This window comes from Salmo salar, chromosome 11 (genome assembly GCF_965601325.2).
Source record: "Salmo salar chromosome 11, fSalSal1, whole genome shotgun sequence".
NCBI lineage: Eukaryota > Metazoa > Chordata > Actinopteri > Salmoniformes > Salmonidae > Salmo > Salmo salar.
The window spans coordinates 37,657,707-37,678,531 of NC_138301.1; the positions used below are offsets into that span (position 1 = coordinate 37,657,707).

The 20,825-nt window shown below is 43.7% G+C and overlaps 1 protein-coding gene across 8 annotated transcripts in view; it reads right to left on the reverse strand.

The window, feature by feature from the left end:
• Positions 1–5,921: 5,921 nt before the first annotated feature.
• Positions 5,922–20,825, reverse strand: part of LOC106562648 (aryl-hydrocarbon receptor nuclear translocator 2) — a 114,789-nt gene continuing 99,885 nt past the window's right edge. For all 8 annotated transcript variants that reach the window (XM_045689463.2, XM_045689459.2, XM_045689458.2 and 5 more), the window contains 2 exons: positions 11,199–11,344; positions 5,922–8,373 (listed from right to left, as the gene is read on the reverse strand). In XM_045689463.2, coding sequence (XP_045545419.1) covers positions 8,275–8,373; positions 11,199–11,344 — 245 coding nt within the window. In that variant the 3' untranslated portion in view covers positions 5,922–8,274. The remainder of the gene's footprint in view (positions 8,374–11,198; positions 11,345–20,825) is intronic.

Genomic DNA, 20,825 nt, shown 5'->3' on the forward strand with positions numbered 1-20,825 from the left:
CACTCCCATAGGAACAGATCAAGGCCCCGAACAGAAAGAAAGAAGATGAGACAGTAATCCCTATTTATGCATTTCCAAATCCCGCGGGATTACCCATCATACCCCCCCAACCTTTCCCTCTGTCCTGACATATTTAACCCCTGCTAGTAGCCATGAGAACCATAACACACCCACAAACACAGAACACAATACCGGGTCGTTACAATACTGTATCAGCTAAACACATGGTATGCTATAGCAATCTGATGCTTGACTGCACAGTTGACGACGTGGCACACAACCATTGGTTGCTGCGTGCAACATGACTACAATAATCAGCCTGGAATGTGACCACGGTCATGCCCATGGATTTCAGTTTGTATTGATCACGTTCCAGGCCAACTACATGCATTGCATCAACAATGGTTGTGTGCCACGTCAGAATGCGCAGTTGGGAATCAGATTGCTATATCACATGATGTGGTTAGCTGATATGTTAAATACCTATCCAGTCGTTGTGAGATCTGGCATGCGTCTGCAATGTAGTCAGCCTGGAACGTGGCCAAGAAAGATGCAACTCAGCAGTATTTCTGATGACCTGGGCCCAGTTTTTCAGAAGTTATCTATCTGGATTTTGCCTATTGGATAGGATTACATGCATAGAAATAGAAGGAATAGAACGCCCCCATTCAAGTCAATGATTTGTCCGGCACTGGAGGCCTGGACTGAAGAAAAGGAGCCTTCCATCTTGTATCCTGCACTCAAGCTACCATTGCAGGGCTTCCTAGGGAAGAGACCACAGATAAGTTAGGACAATGCAGCTACACTTCCCTAAGAAAGTATTTATTTGTATCCTTTATTTTACTAGGCAAGTCAGTTAAATACTGCCTAGGAACAATGGGTTAACTGCCTTGTTCAGAGGCAGAATGACAGATTTTTACCTTGTCAGCTCAGGGATTCAATCTAGCAACCTTTCGGTTACTGGCCCAACGCTCTAACCACTAGGCTACCCCTGGACTTTTTGCAAATTTTGTGGTGTTACAGCCTGAATTTAAAATAGATTAAATGTTGATTTGTCACTGGTCTATAAACAAAACCCCCTAATGTCAGTCGAATTATGTTTTTAGACATTTTTACAAATTAATACAAAATAAAGCTGAAATGTCTTGAGTCTAAGTATTCAACCCCTTAGTAATGGCAAGCCTAAATATGTTCAAGAGTAATTTGGTTAACGTAAGTTGCATGTACTTACTGTGTACAATAATAGTGTTTAAAATGATTTACCCAGAAAGACTCACAGCTGTAATCGCTGCCAAAGGTGATTCTAACATGTATTGACTCTGGGTTCGGAATACTTATGTAAATAACATATCTGTATTTAATTTTCAATAATTGTGTAAACATTTCTAAAAACATGTTTTCACTTTGTCATTATGGGGTATTGTGTGTAGATGGGTGAGGAAAATAAATATAATCCATTTTGAATTCAGGCTGTAAAATGTGGAATTAGCAAACAGAATTTCTAAGCAACAGCTGGAGGCAGGGCTTTCTCCTATAGAGCTAAATTTTTATGGAATGATCTGCTTATCCATGTGAGAGACGCAGACTCAGTCTCAATGTTTAAATCTTTACCAAAGACTCATCTCTTCAGTAGGTCCTATGATTGAGTGTAGTCTGGCCCAGGGGTGCGAAGGTGAACGGCAACGCACTGGAGCGACGAACTGCCCTGGCTGTCTCTCCACTGGGATTCTCTGCCTCTGACCCTATTTCAGGGGCTGAGTCACTGGCTTACTAGTGCTCTTCCATGTCACTCCTAGGAGGGGTGCGTCACTTGAATGGGTTGAGTCAGAGACGTGATCTTCCTGTCCGATTTTGCGCCCCCTCGGGCTCGCACGGTGGAGGAGATCTTCATAGGCTATACTCAGCCTCATCTCAGGGTAGTAAGTTGGCGGTTTATTGATATACCTCTAGTGGTGTGGGGGCTGTGCTTTGGCAAAGTGGGTGGGGTTATATCCTGCCTGGTTGGCCCTGTCCGGGGGTATCGTCGGACGGGGCGACAGTGTCCCCCGACCCACCCATCTCTAATCTATGTCTGTTATATCTGGTGTAATTCTCCTGGCTTATCTGGTGTCCTGTGTGAATTTAAGTATGCTCCCTCTAATTCTCCCTCTCTCCCTCCCCTCCCGGAGGACCTGAGCCCTAGGATCATGCCTCAGGACTACCTGGCCTGATGACTCCTGGCTTTCCTTAGATCACCTGGTCGTGCTGCTGCTCCAGTTTCAACTGTTTTGCCTGCGGCTATGGAACCCTGACCTGTTCACCAGATGTGCTACCTTGTCCCGGACCTGCTGTTTGACTTTCTCTCCCGCACCTGCTGTCTCGACCTCTGAATGCGTGGCTATGAAAAGCCAACTGACATTTACTCCTGAGGTACTGACCTGTTGCACCCTCTACAACCACTGTTATTATTATTTGACCCTGTCACCTATGAACATTTGAACATCTTGAAGAACAATCTGCCTTAAATGGCCATGTACTCTTATAATCTCCACCTGGCACAGCTAGAAGAGGACTGGCCAACCCTCCGAGTCAGGTTCCTCTTAGGGAGTTTTTCCTAGTCACCGTGCTTCTACATCTGCATTGCTTGCTGTTTGGGGTTTTAGGCAGGGTTTCTGTATAGCACTTTATGACATATGCTGATTTTAAAAGGGCTTTATAAATAAATGTGATTGATTGCTTGAATAAGTCAAGGGATATGAATACCTTGAAATCACTGTATGTCATAAATTTGGCTCTCCAGACCCTCGAGGTCATTTTCACATATGAATTCGGTACCCTGTTGCGGTTCCCTGGTGTGTTTGTGACAGTTCTGCAAAATACATTTTGCTTTCAAAAGACCTGAAAATATCACCTTTAGGATGCGATTTGCAAGACACACATTGTACATGACATTAGCAAGCTAGCTTGTTCACAATGAGCAACAAGTTCCACTGTCTTAACACTAGGGTCTATCACTCAAGCTGTACAGTAACATGTCAGGATGTGTGTTTTGAAAGCAACCAGATTCAGTAGAGTAGTTACACTGGTGTCAGGAGAACAAGGTCCAAGTAGGTTAAATACACTAGAGCCACCTGAAAACACACACATCCATCTCCTGTGAAGTGTTATTGAATCCTCCCATAAACCCCGCTCACACTGAAACCCTTTTCAGTGTGCCATCTCCAATATTTTCCTCTCAGACCATTCTTTCAAGCAAAGTTTCGGCAACTATGGTGGACGCAGAACCATAGCATTGCATGCGTTCTTAAAGCTGACAAACTCTAAATACAGTAGGGAAAAATAGGTACACCCCCTGGAAAGTATTTTTATTTGGACAGATGGATATGTAATGAAACTGAAATACTTTATTTTGCAATCATTTATTCATAAAATAAATATCTAAAATAAGTTAAAAAAAAGATAAAAAAAGTAAACCCCTAGCTTCAATAGCTGGTGTTGGCTGAAATAACTTAATGAAACCATTTCTTGTAACTGTCTATCAGTCTCTTATAACGACTGGGAGGAATATTTTCCCCACTCTTCTTGACACTGTTGAAGCAGCACTGTAATGTTCAAGGGATTTCTTGCATGCACGTCCCACTTCAAGTCCCCCCACAGCATTTCGACAGGATTCAGATCTGGGCTTTGCCTCGGCCATTCCATAACCCTCCATTTCTTCTTGTTGAGCCATTCTGTTGTAGCTTTGCTTGTGTGTTTTGGATCATTGTCCTGTTGAAAGATCCATGTTCGGTTCAGCTTCAGCTTCTTGACAGATGGCCTCACATTCTCCTCAAGAATTCTCAGGTACAATATGGAATTTATGGTTGACTAAATGATGGCAAGTTGGCCCTCAGGCAGCAAAGCAGCCATAAACCATAATTCCACCGCCTCCATGCTTTACGGTTGGTATGAGGTTCTTCTGTTCAAAGGCAGTGTTTCGTTTTTGCCAAAGATGGCGTCTGGAATTGCAGCCAAACAACTCCACCTTTGACTCATCTGTCCAGAGCACATTGTTCCAGTAGTTTTGGTCGTTACCCAGGTGTTGTCTGGCAAACGTCACTCTGGTCTTGATATTCGTTTTTGAGAGCAGACTTCTTCCTTCCTGACCTCCCATGTAGGGCAAGTTTGTGCAGTCTCTTTCTGACAGTTGACTCATGCACTTTGACATTGATTGTGTCGTGAGAGGCCTGTAGACCCCTTGATGTTACCCTGGTGTTCTTAGAGACTTCTATGAGCATCTTTCGGTCAGCTCTTGGGCTGAATTTGGTGGGATGACATGTTCTAGGTAGATTGCCAGTGGTCTGGAATTTTCTCCATTTGCATGATCTGTCGGACAGTAGAACGATGTTCTTGGAATTGCTTGGAAATGGATTTGTAACCCCTCCCAGACTCATGGTCATCAGTAATCTTTCTTCTGAGGGCCTCTGAGGTCTTTTGATCTTGGCTGATGTATTACCACCAAACCAAGTTTCTAATCTTTATGGAAGGCTGTACCCTCCCAAGGTACTCTCTAATGATTTCCTAATAATTTGCACCTGTATTGGTGCACCAGATCCACATTTTAGCCATTGTAGGTGATGGTAAAGGTAGGGGTGTACACATTTTTTCTGCATAAGGAAACTGCATTTTTGGTCATTTTAATAGTTTATTTTTTAACTAGGCAAGTCAGTTAAGAGCAAATTCTCATTTACAATGACCGCCAGGATAAAAACACCAGTAATTGCAACAAAAAAAGGGGCCTTAAAAAACCTTAGATTATCTTCTGTACCTGTCTGGCAGAACGACAGATTTGTACCTTGTCAGCTCGGGGATTTGATCTAGCAACCTTACGGTTACTAGCCCAACGCTCTAACCACTAGGCTACCTGCCGTTAATTGCATAACATTTTCAAAGTACATTTTTTTGTTCCATTGGGTTACCTTTATCAATGAATGTGGTTGGAATTTCGCTCAAATGTCCATGTGCCTAAATGTGTGTAAAAAAAAAAAAAGACCACTTTCCAAAGGGTGTACTTTATCATGACTGTATAAGTCTGGGTGCATAACCAGGCTTGCGTAGTACAGCTTGGCTCAGGTCACCTAGTAGGCCTAACAGTAATGTGACATGGTCAAGAGAGTGGCTATATCTAACACCTTTTAAAAGGTTTTCTTACCGTGTCACTTCCTTTTTCCAAGTTCAGCAGTGTTTTTTTTTTTTTACCATTTTGCCTCACATCTAGTCATCTCAGTGTGTTCGTGAAGGAAAGAGAAAGGAAGAGGTAGCCATTTTACTATTGAAACAGCCATTTTGATGTTCCTTCTGCAGACTCATGTCCCGGTAAGTCCACCAGATCCACCTAAAGGAAAACAGACACACACCCATCTTGTCTTGTGTGAAGTGATAGTGTGGAAAGAGAGGGACACGCCTGTGAAATCACCACACACAAGTAAGTACTCAAGCACACACACCTTCAGACTGTGAACTATGGGAGAGATCCCAACTCAGCACCTCCCTCACGTCCACCCTGATTCCTCCCAGAAAGGAAGGGCACACTATTGCTACTGGCACTAGGACAGGGCTCGGGAGGACTCCAAAGAATGAGTGATAAACACACACGTCTTCTCACAACTATATGTTTTGACAAGAAATGGAAACCTACAGTAGAGACAGACCTAACATATCCCTTGGTAAATCTAATCTTTAGACTAGATTGGAGATTGTCTCCTTTACAAAAACACCGGACAAGGATGGGTCTCAAACAATGGCACACTATTACTTGTCTGGAACAATTAGAAATAAAACCACGTTTCCCCTGTGTTCTCCAATGTTCTTCTTGCACTTTATGGTTTTGTGTTTATTATTTCTACACTATATTCCGTGACACAAAAATCTGCCCGGAAACACTTCTTTGATTAGAAGCCACGTAACAAATAAACATTTATTTTCACAAGCACAAAAATGTGTTAAACAAAAATAATGGGTAACATTTACACAATTTTATACAGGTTCCTTAAACTCATGTACAATTAAGACTAAACTAAATACCGATAGTTAAATATGTACTCACATTGCACACATTGATGACACCTATATAAACCTACACAAAAAACAACGTATACTGTGTAAAAGTAACGAGTCAACATAAAAATCACATTATTTACAAAAACATACATTTTTAGATTTTTTTTTAGCAAAAGGATTCCAGTTGTAGATTCTGTCCCATCAGTCATTAACCAGAGACACAGTACACAATCTATCATTCTGTCCCATCAGTCATTAACCAGAGACACAGTACACAATCTATCATTCTGTCCCATCAGTCATTAACCAGAGATATGGTACACAATCTATCATTCTGTCCCATCAGTCATTAACCAGAGATATGGTACACAATCTATCATTCTGTCCCATCAGTCATTAACCAGAGATATGGTACACAATCTATCATTCTGTCCCATCAGTCATTAACCAGAGATATGGTACACAATCTATCATTCTGTCCCATCAGTCATTAACCAGAAACACAGTACACAATCTATCATTCTGTCCCATCAGTCATTAACCAGAAACACAGTACACAATCTATCATTCTGTCCCATCAGTCATTAACCAGAGATATGGTGCACAATCTATCATTCTGTCCCATCAGTCATTAACCAGAAACATGGTACACAATCTATCATTCTGTCCCATCAGTCATTAACCAGAAACACAGTACACAATCTATCATTCTGTCCCATCAGTCATTAACCAGAGATATGGTGCACAATCTATCATTCTGTCCCATCAGTCATTAACCAGAAACACGGTGCACAATCTATCATTCTGTCCCATCAGTCATTAACCAGAGATATGGTGCACAATCTATCATTCTGTCCCATCAGTCATTAACCAGAAACATGGTACACAATCTATCATTCTGTCCCATCAGTCATTAACCAGAAACACAGTACACAATCTATCATTCTGTCCCATCAGTCATTAACCAGAGATATGGTGCACAATCTATCATTCTGTCCCATCAGTCATTAACCAGAGATATGGTACACAATCTATCATTCTGTCCCATCAGTCATTAACCAGAAACACGGTACACAATCTATCATTCTGTCCCATCAGTCATTAACCAGAAACACAGTACACAATCTATCATTCTGTCCCATCAGTCATTAACCAGAAACACAGTACACAATCTATCATTCTGTCCCATCAGTCATTAACCAGAAACACAGTACACAATCTATCATGTAAAAGTTCCCTCGCTATAAAGTAGTATTCAGTCTCTGTTAATAATCAGAAAAGAGAATATAATAAAGTTATAAAGTAGAGCAGCGAGAGCCACAAGGATACACTAAACTAGTATATATACTGAACTGCGTTGCTTTGGCGATATGGCGCTTTTTCCCTTTTTAGCAAGCTGGTGAGTTTTAGCGGTTAGCTTCGATGAAGTGCACTTAAGCATTGTAGCTTAGCGACTTCTGCAGGTGAGTGAAATCTTTATTTTTATCTACACAGAATCCTTCTAGACTTCCGTAGGTTTTAGCTAGGCGTTATGAACATCACTACATATAGGTATAATTTACGTCATAAAGCTTAATGTAATACTGAGGGAGGAGCAGCAGTGACATACTGTATGATAATATGTATCGATGGTACCAACATTGATCAGCGTGGTGAGTGTCTCTTGGCCTGGAGCAGTTTGGCAGAATAGACTTCAAATGGAGTGCAAAGTGGATATTGGCAGCTTAAAAGGTGCAATCTGTAATTTTCGTTTCCCCCCCAAAAGTGCTGCCTGCCTCTGCAATTGTTTGCAAACGGAAGGGGGGAGTCTGCATTGGTTAATTTTCTAGGCTTTGTATTTTTTTACTGCTTCTTGGCATATTTTGTAGTACTTCAAGATGCCACTAGGGGAAATTAAAGTTACAGATTGCACCTTTAAATTCACAAGCCTTTGTTAAAAGAACAGGCATCATTTAAGTGAATGAAGACATTATTACAAAGGAAAAGGTCAGTACACCACTAGCAATGTACCAGTCTTCTATAGAACAAACTCTCTTCTTGTAAAGGAAAGAGGTATGTGTCAGAGTGTGTGTGTGTTTATGAGAGGGTGCATCTGGACATTCACTGTGCTCTACTGCTAGTGTGTGATAAACTGTGTGTGTGGGGTTGGGTAGCCATGAAGGAACGGATGCACATTGTGTTCTATTCCTTTTCCACTATCAGAGGGTTCTGGTGGAAGAACAGAGCAGTGTTCCATTGATAGAACGTTAAAGGGTTCTACTCGGAGAAGGGAGGGAACATGCCCAGATCAGCAAAGTCTTCAATGTTGTAGTTGGCTGTTCCTTGTGTTGGGTCTCCTGCCATCGGCAACATGTCCTACAGAGAGACAGACGGGGAGGGAGAGAGGAAAGGTCAGGGACACAGACTTTCATGTGGAGCCATATCAGACAGCACTGTGTACACTGGGCTCAGGCCAGGGAAGGAGAGGAAATAAGCCATTGAAGCCCAGTGTGTCCAAGGTGGCCTCTCTTCCTGCCTCCCATACACATGGATTACTGATATTGGAGCTTGGGATTGGTGTGCATGATACCTGGAAGAGTTAGTGTCTCTCTGTGCTACCTGGAACACTGCTGTCTGGGAGGGGTTAGGGTGTGTCTCTGTTACCTGGAACACTGCTGTCTGGAGGGGTTAGGGTGTGTCTCTGTTACCTGGAACACTGCTGTCTGGGAGGGGTTAGGGTGTGTCTCTTAACTGGAACACTGCTGTCTGGGAGGGGTTAGGGTGTGTCTCTTAACTGGAACACCCCTGTCTGGGAGGGGTTAGGGTGTGTCTCTGTTACCTGGAACACCTCTGTCTGGGAGGGGTTGGGGTGTGTCTCTGTTACCTGGAACACTGCTGTCTGGGAGGGGTTAGGGTGTGTCTCTTAACTGGAACACCTCTGTCTGGGAGGGGTTAGGGTGTGTCTCTTAACTGGAACACCTCTGTTTGGGAGGGGTTAGGGTGTGTCTCTGACACCTGGAACACTGCTGTCTGGGAGGGGTTAGGGTGTGTCTCATAACTGGAACACTGCTGTCTGGGAGGGGTTAGGGTGTGTCTCTGACACCTGGAACACTGCTGTCTGGGAGGGGTTAGGGTGTGTCTCTTAACTGGAACACTGCTGTCTGGGAGGGGTTAGGGTGTGTCTCTTAACTGGAACACCTCTGTCTGGGAGGGGTTAGGGTGTGTCTCTGTTACCTGGAACACCTCTGTCTGGGAGGGGTTAGGGTGCGTCTCTTAAATGGAACACTGCTGTCTGGGAGGGGTTAGGGTGTTTCTCTTAACTGGAACACCTCTGTCTGGGAGGGGTTAGGGTGTGTCTCTGTTACCTGGAACACCTCTGTCTGGGAGGGGTTAGGGTGCGTCTCTTAACTGGAACACTGCTGTCTGGGAGGGGTTAGGGTGTGTCTCTTAACTGGAACACCTCTGTCTGGGAGGGGTTAGGGTGTGTCTCTGTTACGTGGAACACTGCTGTCTGGGAGGGGTTAGGGTGTGTCTCTTAACCTGTTAGGGCTAGGGGGCAGTATTTGCACGGCTGGATAAAAAAAATGTACCCGATTTAATCTGGTTACTAATCCTACCCAGTAACTAGAATATGCATATACTTATTATATATGGATAGAAAACACTCTAAAGTTTCTAAAACTGTTTGAATGGTGTCTGTGAGTATAACAGAACTCATTTGGCAGGCAAAACCCTGAGACATTTTCTGACAGGAAGTGGATACCTGATGTGTTGTATTACCTTTAAACCTATGCCATTGAAAAACACAGGGGCTGAGGAATATTTTGGCACTTCCTATTGCTTCCACTAGATGTCACCAGCCTTTACAAAGTGTTTTGAGTCTTCTGGAGGGAGATCTGACCGAACAAGAGCCATGGAACGATGATGGCCCATTAGACACCTGGCGCGTGAGTTCATGTTGGGTACCCTCGTTCCAATACGTTATAAAAGAGTATGCATTCGTCCACCTTGAATATTATTCATGTTCTGGTTAAAAAAGGCCCTAATGATTTATGCTATACAACGTTTGACATGTTTGAACGAACGTAAATATATTTTTCCCCCTCGTTCATGAAGTGAAGTCCGGCGGGCTTAGATCATGTGCTAACAAGACAGAGATTTTTGGACATAAATGATGAGCTTTTTTGAACAAAACTACATTCGTTATGGACCTGTGATACCTGGAAGTGACATCTGATGAAGAGAATCAAAGGTAATGGATTATTTACATAGTATTTTCGATTTTAGATCTCCCCAACATGACGACTAGTCTGTATCGCAACGCGTATTTTTCTGGGCGCAGTGCTCAGATTATTGCAAAGTGTGATTTCCCAGTAAGGTTATTTTTAAATCTGGCAAGTTGATTGCGTTCAAGAGATGTAAATCTATAATTCTTTAAATGACAATATAATATTTTACCAATGTTTTCTAATTTTAATTATTTAATTTGTGATGCTGACTTGACTGCCGGTTATTGGAGGGAAACGATTTCCTCAACATCAATGCCATAGTAAAACGCTGTTTTTGGATATAAATATGAACTTGATAGAACTAAAAATGCATGCATTGTCTAACATAATGTCCTAGGAGTGTCATCTGATGGAGATTGTAAAAGGTTAGAGCATCATTTTAGCTGGTTTTATGGTTTTGGTGACCCTGTCTTTGAATTGACAAAACATTACACACAACTCTTGTAAATGTACTGTCCTAACATACTCTAAATTTATGCTTTCGCCGTAAAACCTTTTTGAAATCGTAAAACGTGGTTAGATTAAGGAGATGTTTATCTTTCAAAGGGTGTAAAATAGTTGTATGTTTGAAAAATTTGAATTTTGACATTTATTTGGATTCAAATTTGCCGCTCTTGAAATGCACCTGCTGTTGATGGAGTGCACCACGGGGGGGACGCCTGCGTCCCACCTAGCCCATAGAGGTTAACTGGAACACCTCTGTCTGGGAGGGGTTAGGGTGTGTCTCTGTTACCTGGAACACCTCTGTCTGGGAGGGGTTAGGGTGTGTCTCTTAACTGGAACACTGCTGTCTGGGAGGGGTTAGGGTGTGTCTCTGACACCTGGAACACCTCTGTCTGGGAGGGGTTAGGGTGTGTCTCTGTACCTGGAACACCGCTGTCTGGGAGGGGTTAGGGCGTGTCTCTGTATTACCTGGAACACTTCAGTCTGGGAGGGGTTGGGGTGAGAGTGTGGCTCTCCTCCCTGCTGGCCGTGGTGCTGGTTCTGCCACTGGGACCAGACCTCACTGGGCCGACCCTGGAACTGACCCCCACTCTGACTGCCCTCTCCTGACACATCTAGAGAGAGAGAGAGAGAGAGAGGGAGGAGGGGAGAGAGGGAGGAGGGGGGGAAGAGAAGGGAGAGGGAGGAGGGGGGGAAGAGGGAGAGGGAGGAGGAGGAGGGGGAGGGGGGGGGTGAGAGGGAGGAGGGGGGGAAGAGGGAGGGGGAGGAGGAGGAGGGAGAGGGAGGGGGAGGAGGAGAAGGGAGAGGAGGAGTGAGAGGGAGGAGGAGTGAGAGGGAGAGGGAGGGGGAGAAGGGAGAGGAGGGAGAGGAGGAGTGAGAGGGAGGAGGAGCGAGAGGGAGGAGGAGAAGGGAGAGGAGGAGTGAGAGGGAGGAGGAGTGAGAGGGAGGAGGAGAAGGGAGAGGAGGAGTGAGAGGGAGGAGGAGTGAGAGGGGGAGGGAGAGGGAGGGGGAGGAGGAGAAGGGAGAGCAGGAGTGAGAGGGAGGAGGAGCGAGAGGGAGGAGGAGAAGGGAGAGGAGGAGTGAGAGGGAGGAGGAGTGAGAGGGGGACAGAGAGGGAGGAGAGACACAGTGAGCAACACATTGCGTTAGTGTGAGGTGACCCTTCACCACCCTTGGTGTTCAGATAGGATATAGTCATCAATGTTCTCTGTTTCCTACAGGCCCAACACTAATACATGTCTACATGCCAAATGCGTCCCCTATATAGTGCTATATATAGACAGCCCTGATCAAAAGTAGTGCACTATGTAGGGAATAATGCATATCTCCCTCAGGGGAGAGGTTAGAGATGCTGTTAGGAATGTTTCTGGAGAGCTGGATGCCAGCACCAACATGCAGGTCTGCATTCATGTATGTAGACATGTACTTTACACACACACACACACACACACACACACACACACACACACACACACACACACACACACACACACACACACACACACACACACACACACACACACACACACACACACACACACACACACCTCCCTATCCCATAAAACACCTACATACCACGACAGGGGAAAGTTATGCACTAGTTAGTAAGGCTGTAAAACCAATGTTTTATCTTGCTGACGTCATAAACAGCTTTGCAGTCTTGACCTGACTAGTCAATAAATCCTTATCTGAGAGGAGCAGAGGGGGAGAGCCACGCGCTGTTGGCTTCCTAGAGAGACATGTCATTTATCAAATATAAATCAGTGTTTGGGGTGTGTGTGTGTTTCTGTACCACTAATATGTCAGAGCCATTGTAACGAGGAAGAGATCCTACTCATAAATGTATTGATTTGCTGAGTGTACCCAAGGTGTCTGATATTTCACCTAGGTGTTCCTAACCAACAATACTGTGACTGTAGAATCACCATGAAGTGATACAACACCAGTCACCGGTCAAACCACTGCACAAAGACACAGACCTAGCTGGGCCTCCCTACTGGGACCCTAGTACCCACAGTCACCAGTCAAACCACTGCACAAAGACACAGACCTAGCTGGGCCTCCCTACTGGGACCCTAGTACCTACAGTCACCGGTCAAACCACTGCACAAAGACACAGACCTAGCTGGGCCTCCCTACTGGGACCCTAGTACCTACAGTCACCGGTCAAACCACTGCACAAAGACACAGACCTAGCTGGGCCTCCCTACTGGGACCCTAGTACCTACAGTCACCGGTCAAACCACTGCACAAAGACACAGACCTATCTGGGCCTCCCTACTGGGACCCTAGTACCTACAGTCACCGGTCAAACCACTGCACAAAGACACAGACCTAGCTGGGCCTCCCTACTGGGACCCTAGTACCTACAGTCAGCAGTTTACATACACTTAGGTTGGAGTCATGTCACGTCCTGACCAGCAGAGGGCGTTTTGCTTAGTCTTGGTCAGGATGTGGCAGGGGGTTTGTGTTTGTTAAATGTTGGGTTGATGATTGGGACTTCCAATTGAAGGCAGGTGTGTATAGTTGCCTTTGATTGGAAGTCCTATATAGGTGTGTGTGTGTTTGTCTTTGGGGTTGTGGGGAATTGTTTTTGCACTGCGTTTCATAGCCTGCAGAACTGTTGTAAAGTACCGTTCATTGTTTTGTTTTCCCTGTGGATGCTTTTTTTAATTTACCAATTAAAAGAATGAGTGTCCACACTTCCGCTGCGCCTTGGTCCTTCTCTCTCCTGTATGACATTTTCAACGATGAGTACGACTTATTTTGTGACAAGTCATTAAAACTCGTTTTTCAACCACTCCATACATTTCTTGTTAACAAACTATAGTTTTGGCAAGTCGGTTAGGACATATACTTTGTGCATGACACAAGTCATTTTTCCAATAATTGTTTACAGACAGATTATTTCACTTATAATTTACTGTATCACAATTCCAGTGAGTCAGAAGTTTACATACGCTAAATTGACTGTGCCTTTAAACAGCTTGGAAAATTCCAGAAAATGATGTCATGGCTTTAGAAGCTTCTGATAGAGATGAACGTACTTTGGTGCGAAAAGTGCAAATCAATCCCAAAACAACAGCAAAGGACCTTGTGAAGATGCTGGAGGAAACAGGTACAAAAGTATCTATATCCACAGTAAAACGAGTCCTATATCAAAATAACCTGAAAAGCCGCTCAGCAAGGAAGAAGCCACTGCTCCAAAACCGCCATAAAAAAGCCGGACCACAGTTAGCAACTGCACATTGTGACAAAGATCGTACTTTTTGGAGAAATGTCCTCTGGTCTGATCAAACAAAAATAGAACTCTTTGGCCATAATGACCATTGTTATGTTTGGAGGAAAAAGGGGGAGGCTTGCAAGCCAAAGAACACCATTCCAACTGTGAAGCATGAGGGTGGCAGCATCATGTTGTGGGGGTGCTTTGCTGCAGGAGGGACTAGTGCACTTCACAAAATAGATGGCATCATGAGGGAGGAAAATTATGTGGATATATTGAAGCAACATCTCAAGACATCAGTCAGGAAGTTAAAGTTTGGTCTCAAATGGGTCTTCCAAATGGACAATGACCCCAAGCATACATCCAAAGTTGTGGCAAAATGGCTTAAGGACAACAAAGTCAAGGTATTGGAGTGGCCATCACAAAGCCCTGACCTCAATCCCATAGAACATTTGTGGGCAGAACGGAAAAAGCGTGTGTGAGCAAAGAGGCCTACAAACCTGACTCATTTACACCAGCTCTGTCAGGAGGAATGGGCCAAAATTCACTACTTATCATGGGAAGTTTGTGGAAGGCTACCCAAAACGTTTGACCCAAGTTAAACAATTTTAAAGCAATGCTACCAAATACTAATTGAGTGTTTGTGAACTTCTGACCCACTGGGAATGTGATGAAAGAAATAAAACCTGAAATAAATAATTCTCTCCACAGAGCATCTGACATTTCACATTCTTAAAATAAAGTCGTGATCCTAACTGACATAAGACAGGGAATTTTTACTAAGATTAAATGTCAGCAATTGTGAAAAACTGAGTTTAAATGTATTTAGCAAAGGTGTATGTAAACTTCCGACTTCAACTGTATATAGTGCTCTACTTTTGACCAGAGCCCTATAAAGTGCACTATACAGGGAATAGGGTGCCATCTGGGCCACACATCAGGAATAATCCACAGGCAGAACTCATACTGGGTAATAAACTGAGGTATGTGGTATGATGTATTGGGGGCATGTAAATTACATGTTCCTCCAAGCTGGAATATTAAAGACAGGGAGATATCTAAATTACATGTCCCTCCAAGCTGGAATAATAAAGACAGGGAGATATCTAAATGACATGTCCCTCCAAACTGGAATATTAAAGACAGGGAGATATCTAAATGACATGTCCCTCCAAGCTGGAATATTAAAGACAGGGAGATATCTCAGTTACATGTCCCTCCAAGATGGAATATTAAAGACAGGGAGATATCTCAGTTACATGGACGTATGCACACACGCACGCGCACAGACTGCCACTCGCACGTGCTCACCCACACACACATTTATGGATGCATGCACACACACAGAGCATTGAGGAGCGGCTGTGTCCCACAGTGATGACCTCACACACAGAGCATTGAGGAGAGGTCTTGCTGTGTCCCACTGTGATGATCTCACACACAGAGAATTGAGGAGCAGCCTGGCTGTGTCCCACTTTGATGACCTCACACACACAGAGCATTGAGGAGCGGTTTGTCTGTGTCCCACTTTGATGACCTCACACACACAGAGCATTGAGGAGCGGCTGTGTCCCACTGTGATGACCTCACACACAGAGCATTGAGGAGCAGCCTGACTGTGTCCCACTGTGATGACCTCACACACTCTCACAAGTGAGAAACACAGCAGCAGTCGCTCCACTTCATTTCCTCTCTCCTCTCTACAGACAGACACATACTGAGCCAGACAGACAGACACACAGGGAGACAAATACTGTCTGGTGCACTAACACACTGCATGACACCCTGTAGGGGGATGATTTCAGAGCTATGACTTCTCTGTATGTGTGTGTGTGTGTGTGTGTGTGTGTGTGTGTGTGTGTGTGTGTGTGTGTGTGTGTGTGTGTGTGTGTGTGTGTGTGTGCGAGAGGTCTCTCCACATTAAACAGAAGCAGATTGATAAGCTCTACAATATATCCCATAGCGTACGTCATATCCTGCTGCTGAGAGAGATGACCATAAACACACTCAGCACACGGAACCTTGACAGCTTATTGCCGTAAATAATGAGGTAGGGAGGGAGGAACGCGAGCAGAAGTAAAGGAGGAGAGGAACGATTAGTCAGGTGAGCGGAGGGATGATTGTTTGTTTATAGAATGGAAACAAATTGGTAAATGACTGACAAAGTAAACAAACGCAACAATAAAGGGAAATGACAAAACACACAATGACAGAGGAAATGAGAAGTGCTGAGAAAGAGATCGGCTGTAATTAACTTCTATTTCTTAATATCTCTCCTCACCTCTGTCTCTCTGTCTCTGCACCAAGACCCAAGACTAGCCCGGAGGAGAGAGAGACATAAAGAGACAGAAGGATAGAGAACTAGTCCATTAGTGTAATGATTGTCCATTAAAAGCTCATCAGATGGTCATGGCTAGACCAGACACCCATTCCCCCCAGCTGAGAGAGATTAACAAAAAGACAGGAGAGAGAGAGGGAGGAGAGAGAAAGAGGGAGGAGAGAGAAAGAGAGAGGACAGAGAAATAGGGAGAGAGAGACAGAGAGGACAGAGGATAGAGGGACAGAGAGAGAGACAGAGAGGAGAGAGAGACATGATGCCCTGAGATGTGCCACTACTACTAATACATTGTAATACACTATTTAAAAGCACAAGCTAGATGTTCTGCTCCAACAGTAAAGTATATCCTGGACAGATTCTGGACGACTGAGGGGGAGAGGTTTATGAAAGTGCTGCCGTCTGTTCTTTTCCATTTTTAATGTCTCATATGTAACGACAGCAACATCTGTCATCAAAAACACTCTGCTTTCTCCCTGTAGCTGCTGAATATCTGGTGTGGATTCCATTCCGCTTTCCGCTCTGCTTTCTCCCTGTAGCTGCTGAATATCTGGTGTGGATTCCATTCCGCTTGGTTGGACTGCAAGGCAACCCCAGCACATAGTACGTTTAGCTTTGACCTTTAACCTCTACCCTATGAATGACTAGTCCAACAGAGATAGTCAGTGCACAGCTCACATGGAGCGGTTTAGGTATGTTACCAGGTTTCCTTTGTGGAGATGGTACATTGCTAAAACATGATCTCACTTTACATAACATTTCCCAAAAGACATGGACGTACACTGTACTGTCAACACTTCACTTCTAAAATCACCCTAAAGGATATGTTCACAATGTTTTCACATTCCTGTGTGTGTGTGTGTGTGTGTGTGTGTGTGTGTACACACATGTTTGGGTAACCTCATTTGGCGTGCCTGGGATCCTCTCACCCCATCTGAAGTCATGGGGTGAAAGGGGTAATGGCTGTGTGTGTGTGTGTTAAACGTGGTGTGTGTGTTAAACGTGCTGTGTGTGTGTTAAACACGGTGTGTGTGTGTTAAACGTGGTGTGTGTGTTAAATGTGGTGTGTGTGTGTGTGTTAAACGTGGTGTGTGTGTGCGCGTGTGTTAAACGTGGTGTGTGTGGATGTTAACCTCTTGACGGTCGCCTAGAATTCGTGCCCATTTTAAACGGCCTCCTACTCAAACTCAGAAGCTAGGATATGCATATAATTAATACTTGTGGATAGAAAACACCCTAAAGTTTCTAAAACTGTTTGAATGGTGTCTGTGAGTATAACAGAATTCATATGGCAGTCAAAACCCCGAGACCGATCGTAACAGGAAGTGGAATTCTGAATTGCAGACTCAACTTCATCACTTTGCCTATAAATCACACCGTGAACAATGGTTCATTGAGCACTTCCTATTGCTTCCACTAGATGTCCCCAGTCTTTAAAAAGTGGTTTGAGTCTCCTACTGTGAAAACTGACTGAATGAGACGCTGTGGAAAGTGGTCACATGAGGAGGGCCATCACCATTATGACGCGGGCGCCCCTGGCTACCCTCCTTGAACGAACCTAAACATTTTTTTTTAAAAAGCATTTTATTGAAAGAGGAGTCCCGCAGCCGACGGAAGTTTTGGAGCAGCCTTCAGAACGCGCTAACAAGAACAAGCTATTGGGACGTAAAGGATTAACTTTTTCGAACGAAAATACATTTGTTGTGGACCTGGGATTCCTGGAAGTGCTATCTGATGAAGATAATCAAAGGTAAGGGATTATTGACAATAGTATACAAGAGTAGATTTGATATGCGATTGTTCCAAGATGGCGCTGACCTGTAACGGTAGCCTATTTTTCTGAGTATCGCATCCCCTTTTATCGCAAAGTGTGATTACCCAGTAAAGTTATTTTTAAATCTGGCATTACAGGTGCTTTCAAGAGATATTCATCTATAAATCTTAGAATGACAATATTACATTTTAAAAATGTTTTCGAATAGTAATTTAGTAAATTGTAGCGCTGTTTCACCGGATGCATTTGAGGGAAAATAGTTAGTCAACGTCACGCGCCGATGTAAAATGCTGTTTTTATATATAAATATGAACTTTATCGAACAAAATAATGCATGTATTGTGTAACATGATGCCCTAGGAGTGTCATCTGATGAAGATTGTCAAAGGCTAGTGCTGCATTTAGCTGTTTTTGGGTTATTTGTGATGCATGTGGTTGGTCGGAAAATGGCTATGTGGCTACTTTTACGATATACTCCTCTAACATAATCTAATGTTTTGCTTTTGCTGTAAAGCCTTTTTGAAATCGGACAACCTGGTTCGATTCAGGAGAGGTGTATCTATAAAACGATATAACATAGTCCTATATTTAAAATGCTGGATGAGCCCGACCAGGGGTTAAATATACGTAAAGCAGATTTAGCCAGTGAAGCGTTAAGAGGACAGAAACATGCTGTCCCACAGGGATGTTAGAATGTCAGACAGAATGTTAAGAGGACAGAAACATGTCACATTAATGAAGACCCACTGCTGTCCCACAGGGATGTTAGAATGTCAGACAGAATGTTAAGAGGACAGAAACATGTCACATTAATGAAGACCCACTGCTGTCCCACAGGGATGTTAGAATGTCAGACAGAATGTTAAGAGGACAGAAACATGTCACATTAATGAAGACCCACTGCTGTCCCACAGGGATGTTAGAATGTCAGACAGAATGTTAATTAAGAGGACAGCTGGTATGTCACTATAGAAGAGCATAGACAGTTTGATGATACGGGCCGACACCTGACAAGTAGAAAAAACATGCCTTTTACCAGATGTACCACACACACACACACACACACACACACACACACACACACACACACACACACACACACACACACACACACACACACACACACACACATATTCAACCAAGCCTCTACCACACAGACACAGGCTATGAGGACAAGAACAGACATTTCCAATTCCTACTATTTTCAGGCTTTTCAAGAGAACACTGTGAAAGCCTCAACATGATCCCAAATGGCCAATCACAAAAGATACAGGCTGTCCCAGGCTCTGGGTTCAACTCATCAGAGAAGAGTCAGGTGTGCAAGTGCTTGGCAGGAACAAAGTCTGCACCAAAACCTGTAGGTTAGGACCCAGGTTTGTAGGTTAGGACCCAGGTTTGTAGGTTAGGACCCAGGTTTGTAGGTTAGGACCCAGGTTTGTAGGTTAGGACCCAGGTTTGTAGGTTAGGACCCAGGTTTTGTAGGTTAGGACCCAGGTTTGTAGGTTAGGACCCAGGTTTGTAAGTTAGGACCCAGATTTGGTTAAGTAACTTTCCCCAAATTCCCAAGGTTTCCAGAAATCCCGATTGGAAGGTTCCCAGAATCAAGAGGGAAAGAGCAGGAAATCTGGGAATCGTCCAACCAGGATTTCTGGAAAACTTGGGAATGTACGGAACATTACTGGAATTTTGCAAACCTAGCAGGGTATAAACAGTATGAATATAAACAGTATATATATATAAACATTATTTAAAAAGTTTGGGGTCACTTAGAAATGTCTTTGTTTTTGAAAGAAAAGCTAATGCTTTTGTCCATTAAAATACCATCAAATTGATCTGAAATACAGTGTAGACATTGTTAAAGTTGTAAATGACTATTGTAGCTGGAAACGGCAGACTATTTTATGGAATATCCACATAGGCGTACAGAGGCCCATTATCAGCAACCATCACTCCTGTGTTCCAATGTCACGTTGTGTTAGCTAATCCAAGTTTATCATTTTAAAAGGCTAATTGATCATTAGAAAACCCTTTTGCAAGTATGTTAGCACAGCTAACAGAAGGCAATAAAACTGGCCTTCTTTAGACTAGTTGAGTATCTGGAGCATCAGCATTTGTGGGTTCGATTACAGGCTCAAAATGGCCAGAAACAATTAACTTTCTTCTGAAACTCGTCAGTCTATTCTTGTTCTGTGAAATTAAGGCTATTCCATGTGAGAAATTGCCAAGGAACTGAAGATCTCGTACAATGCTGTGTACGACTCCCTTCACAGAACAGTGCAAACTGTCTCTAACCAGAATAGAAAGAGGATTGGGAGGCCCCGGTGCACAACTGAGCAAGAGGACAAGTACATTAGAGTGTCTAGTTTGAGAAACAGACGCCTCACAAGTCCTCAACTGGCAGGTTCATTAAATAGTACCTGAAAAACACCGGTCTCAACGTCAACAGTGAAGAGTCGACTTGGGATGCTGGCCTTCTAGGCAGAGTTCCTCTGTCCAGTGTTTGTGTTCGTTTGCCAATCTTAATCTTTTTGTTTTATTGGCCAGTCTGAGATATGGCTTTTTCTTTGCAACTCTGCCTAGAAGGCCAGCATTCCGGAGTATGTACACACACACACACACACACACACACACACACACACACACACACACACACACACACACACACACACACACACACACACACACACACACACACACACACACACACACACACACACACACACACACACACACACACACTTTGATGTTATCACTGATAAAACA